General features: G+C 39.3%; 1 protein-coding gene across 1 annotated transcript; it reads left to right on the forward strand.

The window, feature by feature from the left end:
• The first annotated feature begins 813 nt into the window (after positions 1–813).
• On the forward strand, positions 814–20,838 carry HSD17B13 (hydroxysteroid 17-beta dehydrogenase 13). The gene is made up of 7 exons (XM_010383130.2): positions 814–1,083; positions 5,103–5,210; positions 6,628–6,759; positions 8,250–8,356; positions 10,446–10,583; positions 14,441–14,557; positions 19,339–20,838. The coding sequence occupies exons 1-7, from the start codon at positions 874–876 to the stop codon at positions 19,427–19,429; spliced, it is 903 nt and encodes a 300-aa protein (XP_010381432.1). The 5' UTR covers positions 814–873; the 3' UTR covers positions 19,430–20,838.
• The last annotated feature ends 229 nt before the right edge of the window (positions 20,839–21,067 follow it).

Consider the following 21,067-nt stretch of genomic DNA (forward strand, 5'->3'; position numbering starts at 1 on the left):
CAGGGAAATGGTCATCATATGTAAAATAATTAGCCAATTGAAATATTGATGCTGAGCTTTTGTGAATAAATGAATCAAATAGCTAAGCTGGGTTCATTCAGACTTTATTTAAGTTTCTTTAAACTTATCTCTACATTCTCCTTTTCCCTATTTAAAAAGGAAACAATTTCCAGAAAGATAACAACAGATCATTGGCTGATGCAGTATCTCCAGAATTATTTTTCTTTTCTTTTCTTTTCTTTTCTTTTTTTTTTAGACCAGACCTTGTTCTGTTGCCTAGGCTGGAGTGCAGTGGTGCAAGTGGTGCAATCACAGCTCACTGCACCACGAACTCCTGGACTCAAGCAATCCTCCTGCCTCTGGGACTACAGACACGTGCCACCACATCCAGTTCATTTTTTTCTAAAGTGTTTTTTTTTTTTTTTTTTGAGACAGAGTCTTACTATATTGCCCAGACTGGTCTCGAACTCCCGGGCTCAAGCAATTCTCTGCCTCAGCCTCCCAAAGTGCTGGGATTACAGATGTGAGCCCCTGCACCTGGCCCCTAGAATTGTTTTTAGAGGTGAAACTTCAAGGTGAAATATAGTACATAACTGCTTTTCAGATAAGCAAGTCCAGAGAGCACATTCTCTTGGGTTCTCTTGATGTGAGCTAAGCTACTGCTAGCACTTGGCATCACTTCAAAAACCTGAGGTGTTTCCAACACCTTAGGACACGTGAACAAGGCCTGCTTCCACGTGATAGAAGCTGGCTTCTATCTGGTAGTCCCATTAACACGGGGGCACACCTCTTCCCTGGAGCTCTGTGTACACAGTACCTCCTCCCTAGGACTATACAAGGACTGAACCAGAAGGTAGAGGACAGGACAGAGCCATGAACATCATCCTGGAAATCCTTCTGCTTCTGATCACCATCATCTGCTCCTACTTGGAGTTGTTGGTGAAGTTTTTCATTCCTCGGAGGAGAAAATCTGTGGCTGGGGAGATTGTTTTCATTACTGGAGCTGGGCACGGAATAGGCAGGCAGACTGCCTATGAATTTGCAAAACGACAGAGCATACTGGTTCTGTGGGATATTAATAAGGTAATGTATACATCTTCCAACCTTTTAAAGTCACAGAGTAAGATAAGCATTATAAGAATTCTTTGACTTGCCATCTACTTATCTTTGTAATTTTGTTTTTCAAAGTTTGATAAATTCCCTGGTGCCTTAGTCTGTATATGCATCAGGTTAGTTAGATGAAGGGAATGTAACTGAGAACTAAGCAGCGATTTTTATGACATGGTGTGCAGGGTGATAGCAAAGACTCAGGAGCCAGGCTCCTTCCCAGCTGCTAAATGAGGCAAGTCACGTATTATCTCTCAGCCTGTTTTCTTGGTTCTGAAGTGAGGATAATAACTTAGGAGATGGGCAAGAACGAGATCTGAAAACTACAACTGATAGGCTGAATCTGGCCAGTGGGCAGCCTGTTGAACTAAGAATGAGTTTTACATTTTGAAAGGTCACCAAACAAAAGTCAACAAAGGAGAACATGCAACATAAACCTTTAGTGCCTCCTCATACACACGCAACACAATCCTAAAATATTTACTATCTGACTCTTTACAGAAAATGTTTGCCAGTCCCTAGTCAAAAGGATTAAATAAGTAATATTTTCAGTACTTAGCACACGGTAAACGATACTTGGCACATGATAAACAATAACTGTGTTCAATAAAATATGTGTGCAGTGAGTCAGGCTTTCCCTCAGACATCAGCATTTTTCCTGTGTTCTTATTTGTAAACACCTACATGAACAACCCCAGATAAAACTGAAGTAACTGAAATCTTGTATCTTTTACTCTAAACTTGTAAATTCTGGTAAGGCCATGAAAATATACACAGAAAAGTGTTTACAGGATGTTAGGATTGGAAAAATTGTGAAGTACTTCTTGAGAATCACGTTTTCCGCAAATTACAGTGAGGTTTCAATTACCACTATATTATTTCTTTCTCATGTTCTTTGCTGTCATGTTTAGTTGAAACCTAAAATGTCTCTTAAACTTTGAGAATTAATTCTTTTTTGTTTTTTTCTGAATAGTGAAGAATGCTATTCAAAACAGCTAGTACATTTTTATTTAACAGATATGAGCATTTATATAATAGATGAGTTGATGTATATAAAAATGATTTGCCATCTGTTTGGTCTTTGAAGAAATTCGAATGAACTTTCTGGAAGATACCAAGAATTTGCAAACAGAGAAAATTGTTGCCTGCTGTTCTTAGGCAATTGTCCAAAAACATAAATAAGTATAAGTCTATGAAAAGGGCTTGATGAAATCTAACCTTCAAATCTCTTTCCAGATGTGTATTTTTGTGGAAAGGACCATATATATTAAGTTTTTTTTTTAATTTTAAAATTTCCAGAGACAAGAGAAAAGTAAATTAGAAGGAAGTCATATTAAAAATGACTTAAGGGCGGGTGCAGTGGGTTACACCTGTAATCCCAGCACTTTGGGAGGCCGAGGTGGGCAGATTGCTGGAGCCCAGGGATTCGAGACCAGCCTGGCAACACAACAAAACCCCCACATCTACAAAAAATACAAAAATTAGCTGGGTTTGGTGGTGCGCACCCATAATCCCAGCTACTCAGGAGGCTGAGGTGGGAGGATCGTTTCAGTTCGGGAAGCCGAGGTTGCAATGAGCTATGGTGACATCATTGCACTCCAACCTGGGCGATAGAGCCAGGTACTATCTGAAAAAAAAAAAAAAAAAAAAAAAAAACAAGACTTAAGAAGAATGGGTAATCCAACCTCCAAAATTCTCTTTGAATCGTTAAATTTTATGGTTAAACATTTAAGCTACTGAATGATTCACTCTAAGGCTGTAATGTAACTCAGATCTCCTTTAGGCGAGGAAGATGCTATCTGAGTTTTCACCATAACTGACTCCTTTTGCCCTATGAGATGAGAGACACAGTAGCAATTTGGCCCTTATGCAATCTAAACTGTTGCTTTGGGAATACAGTTCAAAAAACACACTGGAATTTAAGCTAAAGCAAGTGTTTTGCTAACAAAAAGACAAGGCATTACATTTTGCAATTTTGCAATTATCTAGCTCAGTTACAAAACTGAATAATTAATTCTTCAATCAAAACATCTGATGAATGCTCTGGTTACTAATGCTCTCTACTGACCTAGAAACAGATGAGAGAGTATGGTGTGGTTTGTGCAATCTGGCAGTGAGCAAGCTACCATCTAAGTCAGTGAAAGACTCTCCTATCCTTTTTTTAATCTTCTGCAATCCCACAAAAGGCTAATTGAGGGGATACTGACTTTGTGACTGGGTCCTAACATCCACGTTTGGGGAGTTCAGGCTGCTGCTCCAGGGTTTAGCTTACAGTCGTGAAATACAAAGGATCCAGAGACCACTCATTAGAGGATTGCCCTAAATAGCAGCAACACCACTGTCATCCAAACACGCAAAGAATAGGGCTTTTCAGGTATCCTTGCCTGCTTGTCACAGAGAAGAGTTTACCGATTGTGAGATGGAAAAGTATAATTTTTAAAACCTTATAATCTTTTCTATAAAAGTCACCTGATGTCAAAACTTGAAAAGAATTCTAATTTTCCAGAAATGTGAGTCAAGAAACATTAGGGCAATTTTATCTTAAGAAGGAGGCTTTTGAATTTAGGCTGAAAGTAAATTGCTCTGTCTCCATGTCCTATGGTTATGGGCAAGATTGGCACATAAATGAGAAATCGATCCAGTGGCCTTGCTCATCTCACTCCCAAACACCTGAAGAATGTAATATTATATCTCCTAGAGTAGAGGCATGGTCTCCCTATGAAAGTCCTTCCATAAGGAGCCTTCTTTCCCTTTCCCTCCTAGGAGGATGAGTCAGAATCATTGAGAAAAGTATGATGGGCAGAGGCATATAGTTTACCATTACCACTAGTTTAGAATTGCTACTTAGCACTTTACTGCTTATTACATAGTTGATGCTCAACAAATGTATGATAAATTAATGGCTGAGTTTTTCTTTCTTCTCCAAATTCATCTTCCATGGCACCATAAAGAGCAACGTTTTTCAAGAATGTTCTTTAAGGTTTGAAAGTAGCCTGCTTTAGAGAAACTGCCTACTGTACAGCCTCCAACCAAGAGGAAAAGCTGGAAAAAGCATGAAGGGATTTTGTTTTGTTTGCTTTGGTTTTAGTATGAGCATTCCCTGGCAGAAAAGCCAGGGGTAATCTTGTTGCAACTAGGCAATCACTCTCAAGAAATTTTCTAAAAAATAAGGAGGCCAATTTTTATTTTATTTTATTTTATTTTATTTTGAGACCAAATCCCATTCTGTCACCCAGATTGGAGTGCAATGGAATGATTTCAGCTCACTGCAACCTCTGCCTCCCGGGTTCAAGTGATTCTCCTGTCTAAACTTCCCGAGTAGCTGGGATTACAGGCCCCCACCACCATGCACGGTTAATTTTTTGTATTTTTAGTAGATATGGGGTTTCACCATGCTGGCCAGGCTGGTCTCAAACTCCTGACCTCAAGTGATCTACCCTCCTCGGCCTCCCAAAGCACTGGGATTACCGGCATGAGCCACTGCACCCGACCCAGGAGGCCAATTTTTAAAAGATTAACTACCTTCATGTCCAAAATGAATGTTAATCGTTCATTTTGAGCATGAATGATAATTTTTTTTTTTTTTTTTTTTTTTTTTTTTTTTTTTTTTTTTGGAGACAGAGTCTCACTTTGTTGCCTAGGCTGGTGTCCAGTTTGCCTAGGCTGGAGTCCAGTGGCACTGTCTCCACTCACTGCAACTTCTTCCTCCCAGGCTCAAGCAATTCTCCTGCCTCAGCCTCCCAAGTAGCTGGGATTACAGGCCCACACCATCAGGCCTGGCTAATGTTTGCATTTTCAGTAGAGACGGGGTTTCACCATGTTGGCCAGGCTGGTCTTGAACTCCTAACCTCATGATCCGCACTCCTCGGCCAATCAAAGTGCTGGGATTACAGGCGTGAGCCACCACGCCAAGCCAAATGTTAATTCTTTTAAAAATTTTTCTTCTCCAATGTCTTCTCCACTTTTTCTTCGGAATTTGTTTCTTCCAATTACAGCGTGGTGTGGAGGAAACTGCAGCTGAGTGCCGAAAACTAGGCGTCACTGCGCATGCGTATGTGGTAGACTGCAGCAACAGAGAAGAAATCTATCGCGCTCTAAATCAGGTGAGACTTCAGGTTCACAAATTTCTTCAGATGATTTTGTTTCCTACGACACTGACATGGAAAATGAGAAAGTTCTCTACGACTGCCTGATTTAAATGGATTTTAGCTGCTAACTGAAGTAGTTATGTGACCAAGGAAGGATATATACTTTTTTTCTTGTATGTAATCCATTCAGCTCTGCGCATTATTATTATTCATATTATTAATCAATTTCATTCTGATCAGAAGTGTGAGCAGTGACACAGAGTGACTGACAAAAGATTTATCATAAGGGAATATGGATCACTTCCTAGTTATGTTTTAGTCCTATTAACTTTGCAGTAATCCTGTCTTCTCTTTAATTATTTCCCTTGTGAGATTTTATTTTGGCGTTAATGTAGTCTTCTGTAGAAAATGTAATATTAATACTTATTATCACAATTATTTTAAAAGAGCAAATATCAAATAATCACAATGAACTAAGCACTCCAACAAACTTTACATTTTTAAATCGAATCCCTGGCCGGGCGCGGTGGCTCAAGCCTGTAATCCCAGCACTTTGGGAGGCCGAGATGGGCGGATCACGAGGTCAGGAGATCGAGACCATCCTGGCTAACATGGTGAAACCCCGTCTCTACTAAAAAATACAAAAAACTAGCCGGGCGAGGTGGCGGGCGCCTGTAGTCCCAGCTACCCGGGAGGCTGAGGCAGGAGAATGGCGTGAACCCGGGAGGCGGAGCTTGCAGTGAGCTGAGATCAGGCCACTGCACTCCAGCCCGGATGACAGAGCGAGACTCCGTCTCAAAAAAAAAAAAAAAAAAAAAAAATCGAATCCCTACAATAACCCTGTAAACTTCATTTTACAAATGAACAAATTATGACTCAGAGAGGTTAAGCCAGACCAAGGTCATGTAGTTAGTAGGTTATGAAACCAGGATTACCCAACCAGCACTTTAGACCAGGTGCGGTGGTTCACACATGTAATCCCAGCACTTTGTGAGGCCAACGTGGAAGGATCATATGAGATCAAGAGCTCGAGACCAGCCTGGGCAATGTAGTGAGACTCTATCTCTGAAAAAAAAAAAAAAAAAAAAAAAATTTAAAGAAAACCACTTTTTAAAAAAATGAGCACTTTAAAAATATTTGGTCAGAACTTATATAGTAATTTATCAGCATAAATGTTAATTTCACTTTACTGATAAATTTGCAAAACATGATGTGCTGGGTATTGAAATTTAGATGTTAAAAGAACAGTTTATCCCACCTTTATGACAGTGCTCCGTTGGCCTCCACTATTTGAGCTCAACAGTCCATCTTGCCTGAATTCTGAGAGACCTCATACAGTAGAAGAAAGACTCTAATCTCTGGATTATATTGGTCCCAAAACTTTTGAGTTTGTATAACACACCCAATGAATGTGTTCTTTCAATTTCAAAAGGTGAAGAAAGAAGTGGGTGATGTGACAATTGTGGTGAATAATGCTGGGACAGTATATCCAGCCGATCTTCGCAGCACTAAGGATGAAGAGATTACCAAAACATTTGAGGTCAACATCCTAGGACATTTTTGGGTGAGTGTGAGTCAGAAACATTTCTGATTTGTGCACCTTCTCTTAAGATACATGAAACTTATAACGGCGTTCACATACTTCTGGATAGGAAACTGGCCAAATCTTAGGCTTAATCAAGAATCATCAAATTTGTTTGAGTAGAAGAGCCACAGAGTCTCTGACACAAGGACACAGAATTCAAGTGGACACAACACACTAGAATGTAAGCTACTTGGTCTGTCTTGTCCACCAGTATCTGACACAAAGCTTGGCATGTACCAAGAATTCAACAAATGTTTGTGGAGGCTTGTTAAGGGTTGTCAGTGTACATCTTTTCAATGCTCTCACTTGTGACCTCATTTTTTCCCCTCTACACCATGATTTTGTAATGCGTCCTCATTTTGTGGAATTTTAGAATGGGAAGGACATCAGAAGTAATTACGTGGATGTATATAGGGTCGAGGACACTTTTGAATGAGACTCTGAGGCAAGTTCTAGATCCATGGGATGCTAGAATTGAGAAATGCAGCTACACAGACCTCATATAATTGGTTAGTTTTGTGGGAGATGGAAATATCAACTTCAGCTGCCTTTGTATAGAAATTTTTATGATTAATCTTCCAGTGCCTCAATATTAGTATAGAATCTAGGGCAAATCTGGATTCTGGAAGAAAGAAGAAAAAAAAAGAGAGGTATCCCCCTTACCTTTACCAGCTCCTCACATATGTGAATTGGCTCCCATGCCCACCAAACTACATGGAGACTTCATGTATTAGTTACCTATAGCTGCATAACAAATTATACAAAACTTAGTGGTTTAAAGCAACAATATATGTTCACCATCCTCTCACAGTTTCTGTGGGTTGGGAATTTGGGGGTAGCTTGGGTTGGGAGTTCTAGTTCTACGAATTTGCGTAGGATTTACTACATTCTTATAACATTTTATTGATGTTTCTCACAAAAGAGGTTTTTGGAAAAAAAGAAAGACTTGTTTCCTGTAACAGCAACATATAATATATAATATTACAAAGAGGGAGATAGTGAATTCAATCATGATGCATAAGTGTGGTGTAGAACTCTCAGCTTACACTACTCAACTGCCTTAATACAGTTACACAAGATTTCACTCTTTTAATTAGAATGATAAAGCCCCAAACCAAAAAATTACATGACACCAAATTATCATAAGGAATTATTTTACTTCTGAAAACTCTGAATTTTTCCCTTAATATCGTTTAGATGACATATCCAGAAAAGGATCTATTTGATTCCTTCTGAAGGGAAGGATGGGGAATACTGAGATTAGTGTTGGCATGGGGTATAACCATACCAATAAATTTGTATCTTTATTTCTATCATTTGTATAGAATTGATCATGGAATACTTGGAAGTATTTTATTTCATTTTATAAGTTCTCTCAAATGCCTTTCTGTCTTAACAAAAATAAAACCACCTGATTTGGAAACCTAACACCTATGTCATTGTTTTTCTTCTTTCTGCAATGACTTAAGATCACAAAAGCACTTCTTCCATCGATGATAGAGAGAAATCATGGCCACATCGTCACGGTGGCTTCAGTGTGTGGCCACGAAGTGATTCCTTACCTCATCCCATATTGGTAAGTATCACATGCCAGCCATGTTATATATTTTTACACTTTGAAGGGAGCATTACACTTCACATTGTTACCGGTGGAGGGTGTCCTGGTTCTTGGCATCTTGAACAAAGAATTGGACAAAACGCACCAAAATGCCAGGAAAGAATGAAGCAACAAAAGCAGAGATCTACTGAAAATGAAAGTATGCTCCACAGGGTGGGAGTGGGCCCAAGCACAGGGGCTCAAGAGCCCATTACAGAATTTTCTGGGGTTTAAATACCCTCTAGAGGTTTCCACTGGTTACTTGTTGTACGTCCTATGTAAATGAAGAGGATAAATTAAAGTTACAAAGTCATTTACTCAGTGTACACCCCATATAAATGGAAAGGATATTTCCTGTCATAGCTGAAGTGTTTCCATTTGATTTAGTTCTAGGAAGTCAGCATGAATCGGCCTTATGTTCCCTGCCTCCAGACCCTATTCTCCTGCCTCAAGATGGCAATGCTCAGAGTAGAGTGATTTAGGTTAACAGAATTTAAATTTACAGTGGTTTAGAATGAATTTTTTTTTTTTTTTTTTTTTTTTTTTTTTTTTTGAGACGGAGTCTCGCTCTGTCACCCAGGCTGGAGTGCAGTGGCCAGATCTCAGCTCACTGCAAGCTCCGCCTCCCGGGTTCATGCCATTCTCCTGCCTCAGCCTCCCGAGTAGCTGGGACTACAGGCGCCGCCACCTCGCCCGGCTAGTTTTTTGTATTTTTAGTAGAGACGGGGTTTCACCGTGTTAGCCAGGGTGGTCTCGATCTCCTGACCTCGTGATCCGCCCGTCTCGGCCTCCCAAAGTGCTGGGATTACAGGCTTGAGCCACCGCGCCCGGCCTAGAATGAATTTTTTAAATGACTTTTTCTAAAGCAATGAAACCGGTTTATAATTATATTTAAAATACTTTTAGATTTCTGCAAATTCTTCTGTAGAACAATGAGAGAAAACAGTAATGCCAAGCACGTTTCCATTGTTTCCTGGAATAAGAAACAGAAACTCCACAGACTAAGAAGCAAAACCTACAGAAGCGAAAAAGAATACATGTCTATGTCATGGCCTTGGTGTCCAAAATAAGACAATCAGAGTGGTCCCTGGATCAAAACATTTTACAGTGTGCTTGTGCCATGAACGTGTGTGTGTGTGTGTGTGTGTGAGAAAGAGAGAGAGAGAAAGACAGAGAGAGAGAGAGAAACAACTCTACCTGATTAAAAGTTGCAGATACCACACTCCACGTACCACCAAAGACTTAAAGGGAAGGAGGTGGGAGGCCCTAAGGATATACTACTGTGTTTGCCAAATATCCTTTCCTGTAAACTCTTCTCCAGATCCTCATAATAAAATTAAGAGGCCAAAGTGGCAGCCATTATCAAGAGAAAAACCATCAACCCAGTTATTGAGAGAGAAAGGAGAAATGAGCAGAGTCCTACAGAAGTCTGTCAACACAGACATCAATTTTGTAGAATTACTAAATATGTTTTTCCTGATTCATATTTTTCAAAATAAAAGCAATAAAAACTGATTAGAAAACAGTTTGAAGATTCAATGGAAAAACCTTACATGTAGGGTGGAAAACTGAACATTAAGCCAATCAATAGAGTTATTTTTGTTCTTTTGCTATCGTTGTTTAAGAAATGAGATACGTTCACAATTCTGCTTAATCGTATAAGAAAATGAAAATGAATTGCCATTTATACTCTCAGAAAAATCACAAGTGGCTGATTTTTGGCTTCTACTTGTTCTTTTTTTTTTTTTTTTTTTTTTTTTTTTTTGAGATGGAGTCTCACTCTGTCGCCCAGGCTGGAGTGCAGTGCAGTGGCGCGATCTCCGCTCACTGCAAGCTCCGCCTCCCAGGTTCCTGCCATTCCCCTGCCTCAGCCCCCGGAGTAGCTGGGATTACAGGAGCCCGCCACCACGCCTGGCTAATTTATTTTTGTATTTTTAGCAGAAGCGGGGTTTCACCATGTTAGCCAGGATCTACTTGTTCTTAAGTCAAATGATACCGCCTTCTCACAGAAAACTGAGGATTGGTTTCACTCTCCCTTAGCTAACAATGCTTAATAATTCTCTTACAGTTCCAGCAAATTTGCTGCTGTTGGCTTTCACAGAGGTCTGACATCAGAACTTCAAGCTTTGGGAAAAACTGGTATCAAAACCTCATGTCTCTGCCCAGTTTTTGTGAATACTGGGTTCACCAAAAATCCAAGCACAAGGTAAGGTCAAAATCAAGTTAGAATGAGACTGTGGTATGATAAATTGATATGAAAACTAATGAGAAATGTTTATGCAGGCCAACTAATAGAAAAAAAAAGAAACAGAAAAAATTTTTTTCTTATTAATATTATTATCCTGAAATTAAAGGAATAAAGGGGAAAAACATTAGGGACTAGCAGGAATTATCAGCTACCAATGAACTGGGATATTTATTTGTGTCTGGGAAAAAGCTTAACACACACTCAGGTGCCAAGAGTAAGTGGGAAGTGGGAATGGGGCAAGGGGGGCTGGAGAGGTGTGCTTAAGGGAATGGCGAGAGTCTCCTCTCCTGGACACCGCACCCACAAAATCAATGATACATGACATTTCCCCTTTCCATTAGTGGTTCATCCTCTTCAAACAGAGCATAGAAAGGTATGGGTACTTATGCCTCTTTTATGTCTTCCACAGCACTGGCCACAATGTTAACATAAGGCACCCAAACATTTTCCAAACTTGTCTCATCCTAAGAATTATTGCTTGTGCTTACTTAAAAAATAAAGTTCATAGGCTCGTCCTTAGGAATTTCTAAGGAAATTCTGATCCAGTAGACTAGGATTAATTCCAAGAATTAGGAGTTTTGTTTTGTTTTGTCTTACAAGCATACCAGATGAGAACAGAGGCAGGTTTGGAAAACTTTGATATATTCAATATTATCAGAGGGCAAGCTTGTAGTCCTAGAGACCAGGGAAGCTAAGGCGAGAGGAAGGCAGGAGTTTGAGGCTGTAGTGCACTATGATTGCACCTGTGAATAGCCATTGCACTCCAACTTGGGCAACATAGTGAGACCTCTGTCTCTAAATACACACACACACACACACACACACACACACACACACACAATCTCTATATACATTTGATCACTGTTACCACCCTGTCTTTAAAATGCAAATGTTCCAAGGACCAGCAAATAAATTGAGTCTCTAGCTCCTTAGTCAAGGTGAATTTCTGCAAGAACTCTTGTCTCTGGTGAGAGGATTTGAGACCACAAGAGAGAAAAAAGTAGTCCTGAAAGGAGAAGAAAAAAGCAGGAGGGTGTGGATAAGGCCTGAAAATTAAGCCATCTGTTTAACAAATTTTTCTAATCCTGGTATATATTCTGCTGCAGATTAACAAAATATACTAAGCTTAATGATTCAAAACCAATTTTTTACTGGAAGGGAATTAGTCCTAAACACATTCATTCAAATGAACTAAACAATTCTCTGTTGAGTGCCGCCTCGTTTGAGGATACTGACTCTTACAGCCTGAGTTAGCTGTGTGGTCTCTGCAGCTGGAGTCACTCCCTGCCACTGGAGTCCTTCATGGTGTTAGACCATAGGTACTGTTGATTAAAGAAAAAAAATAAGTTTTTGTTTTTGTTTTTTTTTTTTTTTGAGACAGAGTCTCACTCTGTCACCCAGGCTGGAGTGCAGTGGCTCAATCTCGGCTCACCGCAACCTCTGCCTTCCGGGTTCAAGCGATTCTCCTTCCTCAGCCTCCTGAGTATTTGGGATTACAGGTGCCCACCACCACACCTGGCTAATTTTTGTATTTTTAGTAGAGACAGAGTTTTGCCATGTTGGCCAGGCTGGTCTCGAACTCCTGACCTCAGGTTATCTGCCTGCCTCGGTCTCCTAAAATGCTGGGATTACAGGCGTGAGCCACCACGACCGGCCCAAAAAATAAGTTTTTAAAGAATTAAAAGTGTTGATTTTATTTAGAAGCCTTACTGAAGACTACAGAAGGAGGCCTATAGCCTGAGAGCAGCCCTTTAGAGAGGTTCAGTTGGACTGCTCTAGTACTGGGGGCCATGTGCTCTATCCTGTATTGTCTTCAAAGCATCTTTCCAGAGAGCTCCACATTGTCACAGAGTCAGGGACTTTGTGAAATTATGCTGACAAGCAGAAGTGAGCAAACGTGGCTTCTCACAGTACTTAATAAGTATGCAATATGTAAGTAAATACTATAGTACTGTTGCAACTTCTGACTGTTTTCTTAGACAAGGAATTGGGCCCAATAAAAACCCTCTTGGTAGGCTTTCAGGCTTAGCGTGCCATGAGCTTTCCTAAGGGTATCCTGCCACTCTTGGGGAAAGCATAATAGAAGAGAAGAGTAAAGATAATGGAACTCTGGGTATAAGGTTCCTGGGGGCTAATTTAGGGGCAGACACAGGCAGTGCTGAAGATTTGGGATTGATTTTATAGAGGTTGCTGGATTGTGAATTTCCTTAGTCTGGGCTAAGGCATTGATATGTAATGTCACACTTGGCTCCTAAGCTGGGTTGTTGGATCCATATAGATGATATCAGGGAGAGAAAGGGCAGAACAGAGTAATTTAGAAATGTATTGACTTGTATTACTCTCTGTTGGCTTTGCTATTCAATGCAGTGGAGAAGTGAATCACATACTAATCTGCAGTAAACCACAGATCATCCCAGGGAATGGAGTTTTAACATTCATTGGTTCGCTAACTCCTCGTCCAGCCTTTACATTCACTGGCTGTTCAGTCCACGCCTAGACATCTTAATTTGAATATAACATTTTAAATCCATTTATGTTTTAATTTTCTGTCATCATCTTGCACTAACAGGCAATTCTTCACTAAGCCTATGTTTATGAATGTTTTTCAAGAATACATGTACACAGCCTTCAGTATAAGGAAGGTTACACCTCCAGTTGTCATACTCCTTGGGCACCTCTTAAATTCTCATTAAACTGCAGGATAGGCAAGTCAGAGGTGAATCTCAAATATGAAATTCTTACCAGAAAGGAGTCCCAATCCAGACCCCAAGAGAGGGTTCTTAGATTTCTCCCAAGAAACAATTTGGGGCAAGGCCACAGTGCAAAGCAAAAGTAAGCTTATTAGGAAAGTAAAGGAGTAGAGAATGGCTACTCCACGGAGAAGAACAGCTGGGGCTGCTCCACCAAGGATATTTAGTTACTTCTTGATATGCTAAACAAGGGGTGGATTATTCATGAGTTTTCTGGGAAAGGGGTGAGCAATTCCCAGAACTGAGATTTCCTCCCCTTTTTAGACCATATCGGGTAACTTCCTGCCATTGCCATGGTATTTGTAAACTGTTACAGTGCTGATAGAAGTGTCTCTTAGCATGCTAATTAATGTATTATAGTTAGCTTATAATGAGCAGTGAGAACAACCAGAGGTCACTTTCATCACTATCTTGGTTTTGGTGGGTTTTGACCGGCTTCTTTACTGCACCCTATTTTATCAGCAAGGTCTTTATGACCTGAATCTTGTGCCAACCTCCTATATCATCCTGTGACAAAGAATGCTTTAGCTTCCTGGGAATGAAGCCCAGTAGGTGTCAGCCTTCTTTTACCCAGGCCCTATTCAAGATGGAGTTGCTCTGATTTAAACGCCTCTGACAAAATGATGACCTTAAAACAATCCAGCTTTATGGAATACCTCCGCAAGAAAGAAAGTATACTTAGCTATAGAATTTTCTCCTTGCATCCAACAGGCTTTGAGATGTCAGATCTTTCCTTCCTGTCCCATGATTAATCCTAGCCATTCCTCTTTCTTGCATGGCTCCTCTACTCCTTACCATCTAATGCCTCTCCACCATTTTGATATTTTGACTAAGTGAGCTATGAAACACACCTACTGGATATGAAAGTATAAGTTTCTGATAACAAAACATCAACATGGGATGCGGAGGAAGTGGGTAGGGTGGCATTAATGCAGGAAATCCTGGAATATTTTAAATCTTCATTCTAAATTTAGTAAAAATATAGGATAATTTTCCTACCATCATTTACTTATGAAATTAAAATTTTAGAAAATAAAAATAAACTTTTCCTCTTTTTAATCACAGATTATGGCCTGTACTGGAGACAGATGAAGTTGTAAGAAGTCTGATAGATGGAATACTTACCAATAAGAAAATGATTTTTGTTCCATCATATATCAATATCTTTCTGATACTACAGAAGTAAGTACAGCACAGAACACCTAAATACTAAAACACCAATAGAGCTTTTTTTTTTTTTTTGAGACAGAGTCTTATCCTGTCACCCTGACTGGATTGCAGTGGCACGATCTTGGCTCACTGCAACCTCCACCTCCTGGGTTCAAGCAATTCTCGTGCCTCAGATCCCCATGTAACTGGGACTACAGGTGTGTGCTACCACACCACACCCAGCTAATTTTTGTATTTTTTGATAGAGATGGGGTTTCCCCGTGTTGGCCAGGCTGGGCTCGAACTCCTGACCTCAAGTTATCCTCCTGTCTCGGCCTCCCAAAGTGCTGGGATTATAGGCATGAGCCACCGCGCCTGCCCCAGTAGAGCTATTATTATGGAGAATCTTTCAGTTGTGAAAATTGGCATGGAAACTCTCCACCCCTGGGGAGAACAGTTAAGTTTCCTCTGTTCTTTTCCTACCCAGTCTATAAAAAGAGAATGATTCATTTTCTCTACCAAATCTACTGTCTCTGCCCAAACTTTGCTGAAGACTATTCTAACTAAAGGAAACACAGTTTAAAAAGAATGCAATATAGTGAAGTAGTTAATAATAAAGACTCCATTTTTAAAAGCCTACTGGAAGTTTGGTTGGGATTGCACTGAATCTATAGATCAATTGGGGAGAATTGACATATCAACAATATTGAGTTTTCGAATCCAATAATATAATATCTATTTTTTAAATCTTCTTCAAAATCTTTAAATCTTTAAATTGTATTTTGTAGTTTTTGGTGTTAAAGTCTTGCACATATTTTATCAGATTTATTCCAAAGTATTTCATGAGTTCTTTTTTTTTTTTTTTGAGACAGAGTTTCGCCCTTGTTGCCCAAGCTGGAGTGCAGTGGTGTGATCTCGGCTCACTGCAACTTAGGCCGCCTGGCTTCAAGCGATTCTCCTGCCTCAGCCTCCCAAGTAGCTGGGATTACAGGCACCTGTCCTCTCGCCCAACTAATTTTTTGAATTTGTAGTAGAGATGGGGTTTCACCATGTTGGCCAGGCTGGTCTCGAACTCCTGACCTCATGTGATCCACCTGCCTCAGCCTCCCAAAGTGCTGGAATTACAGGCATGAGCCATCGTGCCCAGCCCTATTTCACGGTTTTTGATGCTAATGCAAATGGCATTTTTAAAAAAATTTATATTTATCATTGTTTGTTGTCAGTATATATTGGATTTTTGTAATTTGATCTCATATTTTGCAACCTTGCTAAATTGCTAAACTTTTTGTTTGCTAAACTCAATAAGTTTTTTTTTTTTTTTTTTTTTTGGTAGATTCCTGAGCCTCTAATTTTCTTTTGGGAACGCTTTTAATTACAAATTTAATTTCTTTAATAGCTACATGGCAATTCAATTTACTTATTAATTCTTGGTAATGTATGTCTTTCAAGGAATTTGTCCATTTCATCTAAGTTGTATAATTTCTTTGGCATAAATTTGTACATAACATTCCCTTATTATCCTTTTAATGTCTTTAGAATGTCGTTTATTTATTTATTTGTTTATTTATTATTTTTGTTTATTTATTTTTTTGAAACAGAGTCTTGCTCTGTTGCCCAGGCTGGAGTGCAGTGGCAAGATCTTGGCTCACTGCAATCTCTGCCTCCCGGATTCATGCCATCCTCCTGCCTCAGCCTCCCGAGTAGCTGGGACTACAGGCACCTGCCATCATGCCCAGCTAAATTTTTTTTTTTTAATTTTTTTAGTAGAGATGGGGTTTCACCCCATTAGCTGGGATAGTCTTGATCTCCTGACCTCGTGATCTGCATGCCTCAGCCTCCTAAAGTGCTGGGATTACAGGCATGAGCCACTGCACCTGGCCAAATGAATATGGTGATATCTTCTTTATAAGGATGCCATAAGAATAAAACAATATAATAGAAACAAAGCTCCTGTCACTGAAAAGGTATAGACGTCAAATGTTAAAATCTTAGAGAACAGAATTTATATGAAATAGCAACAGCAACAATTTCCCGGAGGATATACTCTCTCAGCTTTCTTCTGAGGAGCAGTTTATAAATAGAAATTGTATCAGTGAGAAGATAACTATACTAACTTCATAAGCCCTTGGACCTTTTTGAAACAAATCCATATAAATTATGAACAAACTTGAAATAGAACAATTTGAGAACAGGGTACAAACTGCATTGGTGTATCAATTTCAGTATTTTGTTTTAGCTTAAATAGACTGACTTGAGATAACATAAGGAGAACCTTGACCCCCAAGCAACATCATCTCAAGAGTTGACTAGGCCGGGTGTGGTGTCTCATGCCTGTAATCCCAGCACTTTGGGAGGCCACGGCAGGCAGATCACTTGAAGTCAGGAGTTCGAGACCAGCCTGGCCAACATGGTGAAACCCCAGCTCTACTAAAAATACAAAAATTAGTAGGCATGGTGGCCTGTGCTTGTAATACCAGGCACTCACAGGAGAATTGCTTGAATCCGGGAGGCAGAGGTTGAAGTGAGCCGAGATCATGCCACTGCACTCCAGCCTGGGCGACAGAAGACTCTGTCTTGGAAAAATAAATTTAAAAAAAAAAGAAAAAAAAAAAAAACAGTTGACTAAATTAGTGTCTTGGTACTAAGCACTGTAGGAAGTGAGTTTCATGGAACACCTACTCTCTTGGGGCCCAAAGCAAGTCATATTAATATTGAAAATTACATGCATATGTACATGCATATACATGCATATGACCATGGTGATAAAAACAATTATTCTGCCTGAGTTGGAGAATAGTATCCCAGTAAAATAAACAACAGTCTCAAAGTCTTTTGTATCCTTTGAAGCTGTCATGGTGGTTTGTAACTAGGCAACAGGTATGTATTGTTAATTTTCTTTGCATTCAATTCCTTTTACAGAGAGACAACATTTTATGAGCAGATGCAATTACTAGCATGAAGGTTTCTTTGTGAGGGTAAAAGGCCCACATGAGCTCTCTTCTTATCCTTGTCCTTCTTTCAGCCAGATCTTCCCTGCCGGTTTGCTCATTCCCCCATCTTTCACCCACCTACCCCCAAAACAAGGAAGTAAATCTTGCATTAGTCAACAATACCAAAGTGATTTTCAATATGACTTTCTTTGCAGAATATGTTATATCTGCCTCTTTACATTCACATACTCTCTTCCTTTTTTTTTTTTTTTCTTCTTTTTTCAGATGGAGTCTTGCTCTGTTGCCCAGGCTGGAGTGCAGTGGCTTGATCTCGGCTCACTGCAACCTCCACCTCCTGAGTTCAAGAGATTCTCCTGCCTCAGCCTCCTAAATAGCTGGGATTACAGGCATGTGCCACCACCCTGGCTAATTTTTTTGTATTTTTAGTAGAGTCAGGGTTTCACCATGTTGGTCAAGCTGGTCTCGAACTCCTGACCTCATGATCTGCCCACCTCTGCCTCCCAAAGTGCTGGGTTACAGGTGTGAGCCACTGGGCAGGCCACTCTCTTCCTTTCATCTGCCTACTCATCTCTTATGCATTCCTGGATATCGGCTGTCCTTTTGAAGCTTTTCTCCACTATCTGAGCCCATGTGAATCCTCCTTCCAGTTATAGCCCTTAATTCTAGATGGCTGATATTTTTCAATAACTGTTTTAAGATGACCATTTTAGCCTCTCCGCTAAACAATAAGTTCCTCAAAGACAATAGCTGTTTTTTAAGTACTTTAGTTCACCTTATTATAGAGTGCATAATAGATACTCAGTAAATAGTAAAGGAGAGGTGAAGGCTTGGATGGAATGGATTCTGGTGGTGTCTCTTGGTGAGATTTTAGCATCAAGATTAATCAGCAGTTTAAACAATGAGCTCAGACCTTCATTTTAGATCTTTACTCATATCAGACAAGAGAGTGAGAAGAGTGGTATGTATCAGTGCTTTATTTATATTTGCATACAATTTGAACTATGAATATTACAAAGGTGCACACATAGGTTCAGACAGATTGATTTAAAATGACCAAAGATGACCCAAGGTAAGCGTATCTTAGGATGCACTCCCTGGAGAAGGAATGTTCCCAAAAACATTTTCAGAGGGACAAACCATATGAAATTCAGTAAAACATACATCATGAAGAAAACCGATTACTCTCTTTTTGACATGAAATGAGAATTTTAATGCATGGTTACAATTACTAATGTATTCTGCTGCAAGACGTTAATAAAGTTACTTTTTTGCAGGCTAGAATGTCTTGATGCTGTAATCAGAACACACTTTTTTTCCTTTTCTTCCAGCTTCAAATGCAGATTCATAATTGGGCTGACTTCTAATAATTGCAATGTTTTCTGCCTTGGGCTTGCAGCAGAAGCTTGACAAAATAGTGTTTGTTTAGGCAATAATTTATTTTTTTACTTTTTATTTTTTTTGAGATAGAGTTTCATTCTTGTCACCCAGCTGGAGTGCAATGGCATGATCTTGCAACCTCCGTGTTTAGGCAGTAATTTAGACTTTACCTTACTTGTGATTATTATGGCAATTACTATAGCCACAAGGCATAATTTTACTGTCTCATTTAAATTTTATGAATTTGAATGTTTTTACACTTTTCCTAATGAAGTCCACTATGAAGTTATGTCAAAAAAAAAAAAAGAAAAGAAAGATGCACACGTAAGAGAGAGGTGGTTGCAAAGGAAGTAAAGAAGAATGGAGGAAAATTAAACACAAACCAGATAACTCTCAGTGTATTCTAAATGACCAAAAAAAGAACTCTGTTGTCAAATATTTTAAACTGAAAATTTTTCCTTTTTTTTTTTTTTCTTTTTTGTACAGGTTTCTTCCTGAACGCGCCTCAGCGTTTTTAAATCGTATGCAGAATATTCAATTTGAAGCAGTGGTTGGCAACAAAATCAAAATGAAATGAATAAATAAGCTCCAGCCAGAGTTGTATGCATGATAATGATATGAATAGTTTAGAATCAATGCTGCAAAGCTTTACTTCACATTTTTTCAGTCCTGTTACTATTAAAAACATTGGTTTAGCACTAGCAGCAGTGAAAAGATCAAGATAATTACCTGTCTTCCTGTTTCTCAAGAATATTAACGTAGTTTTTAATAGGTCTGTTTTCCTTTCATGCCTCTTAAAAACTTCTGTGCTTACATAAACATACTTAAAAGGTTTTCTTTAAGATATTTTATTTTTCCATTTAAAGGTGGACAAAAGCTACCTCACTAAGAGTAAATATAAAGATGACTTATTTACACAGGGAAGGTTTAAGACTGTTCAAGCAGCATTCCAATCTGTAGCCACGCCACAGAATATCAACAATAATACAGAATGAGTGCACAGCTAAGAGATCAAGCTTCAGCAGGCAGCTTTATCTCAACCTGGACAGACTTTAAGATTCAGCATTTGAAAGATTTCCCTAGCCTCTTCCTTTTTCATCAGCCCGAAACGGTGCAACTCTATTCTGGACTTTATTACTTGATTCTGTCTTCTGTATAACTCTTAAGTGTGGACCCTCTATATTTCCTCCCTTTTTATAATCTTATAAGATACATTACGAAGGGTGACCAACTGTATTTTAAATCTGAGAATTTTAAGTTCTAGTCCCATGATAACCTCTTTCTTTGTAGTTTATGCTTACATATATCCTTGGTCCCAGAGCTGTTTAGACAATTTTAGGCTCAAAAATTAAAGCTAACACAGGAAAAGGAACTGTACTGGCTATTACATAACTAACAATGGATCCAAGAGAAGGAAGGGAAGAAAGAAAGGTTTTTTTGTTTTTTGTTTGTTTGTTTGTTTTGAGGTGGAGTCTCGCTCTGTCTCCCAGTATGGAGTGCAGTGGCCCGATCTCAGCTCACTGCAAGCTCCGCCTCCTGGGTTCATGCCATTCTCCTGCCCCAACCTCCCCAGTTGCTGAGACTACAGGCGCCCGCCACCACGCCTGGCTAATTTTTTGTATTTTTCATAGAGACAGGGTTTCACCATGTTAGCCAAGATAGTCTCGATCTCCTGACCTCGTGATCCACCCTCCTCGCCCTCCCAAAGTACTAGGATTACAGGCATGAGCCACCGCCCCAGTCTTTTTTTTTTTTAACAGAAAGAATAATCTGACTCCCACTACATCAAGACTAATCTTGTTCTGTGTGTTTTTCACATGTATTATAGAATGCTTTTGCATGGACTATCCTCTTGTTTTTATTAAAAACAAATGATTTGTTAAAAGTCACTAACAAAAACAATTCACTGAAAATAAATATGTCATTATGCTTTAAAAAAGTAACCTCTTGTAGTTATAAAATAAAATGTTTGACTTCTAATCTCTGTCTCTGTGAGTGTCCTTCAAGAACCAAGGGTGTGGATAGTAATAGCTAGATCTGGCAGATATTAAATGAATCCAGGGGTTTTCTCAACTCTGATTTCTTTGACAGCAGGAATGCTGGTTTATCAACTGAAACTTACTGAGTCCTTTCTATTGTGACATTGAGCATAGTGCTATTGTTTCAAATTTTTTTTCTTAGTCACTGGCAATAATTTTTGTTCATAATATTCTTT

Source organism: Rhinopithecus roxellana, chromosome 2, assembly GCF_007565055.1.
Source record: "Rhinopithecus roxellana isolate Shanxi Qingling chromosome 2, ASM756505v1, whole genome shotgun sequence".
Classification (NCBI taxonomy): Eukaryota; Metazoa; Chordata; class Mammalia; order Primates; family Cercopithecidae; genus Rhinopithecus; species Rhinopithecus roxellana.

What these genes read in the sequence shown, in the direction of transcription:
- HSD17B13 (XM_010383130.2), top strand. Translation starts at nt 874, where the DNA reads ATGAACATCATCCTGGAAATCCTTCTGCTTCTGATCACCATCATCTGC. An exon ending in CCTTACCTCATCCCATATTG is followed by an intron (nt 8,357 to 10,445) that starts GTAAGTATCACA and finishes ATTCTCTTACAG; the next exon opens with TTCCAGCAAATTTGCTGCTG. An exon ending in ATCTTTCTGATACTACAGAA is followed by an intron (nt 14,558 to 19,338) that starts GTAAGTACAGCA and finishes TTTTTTGTACAG; the next exon opens with GTTTCTTCCTGAACGCGCCT.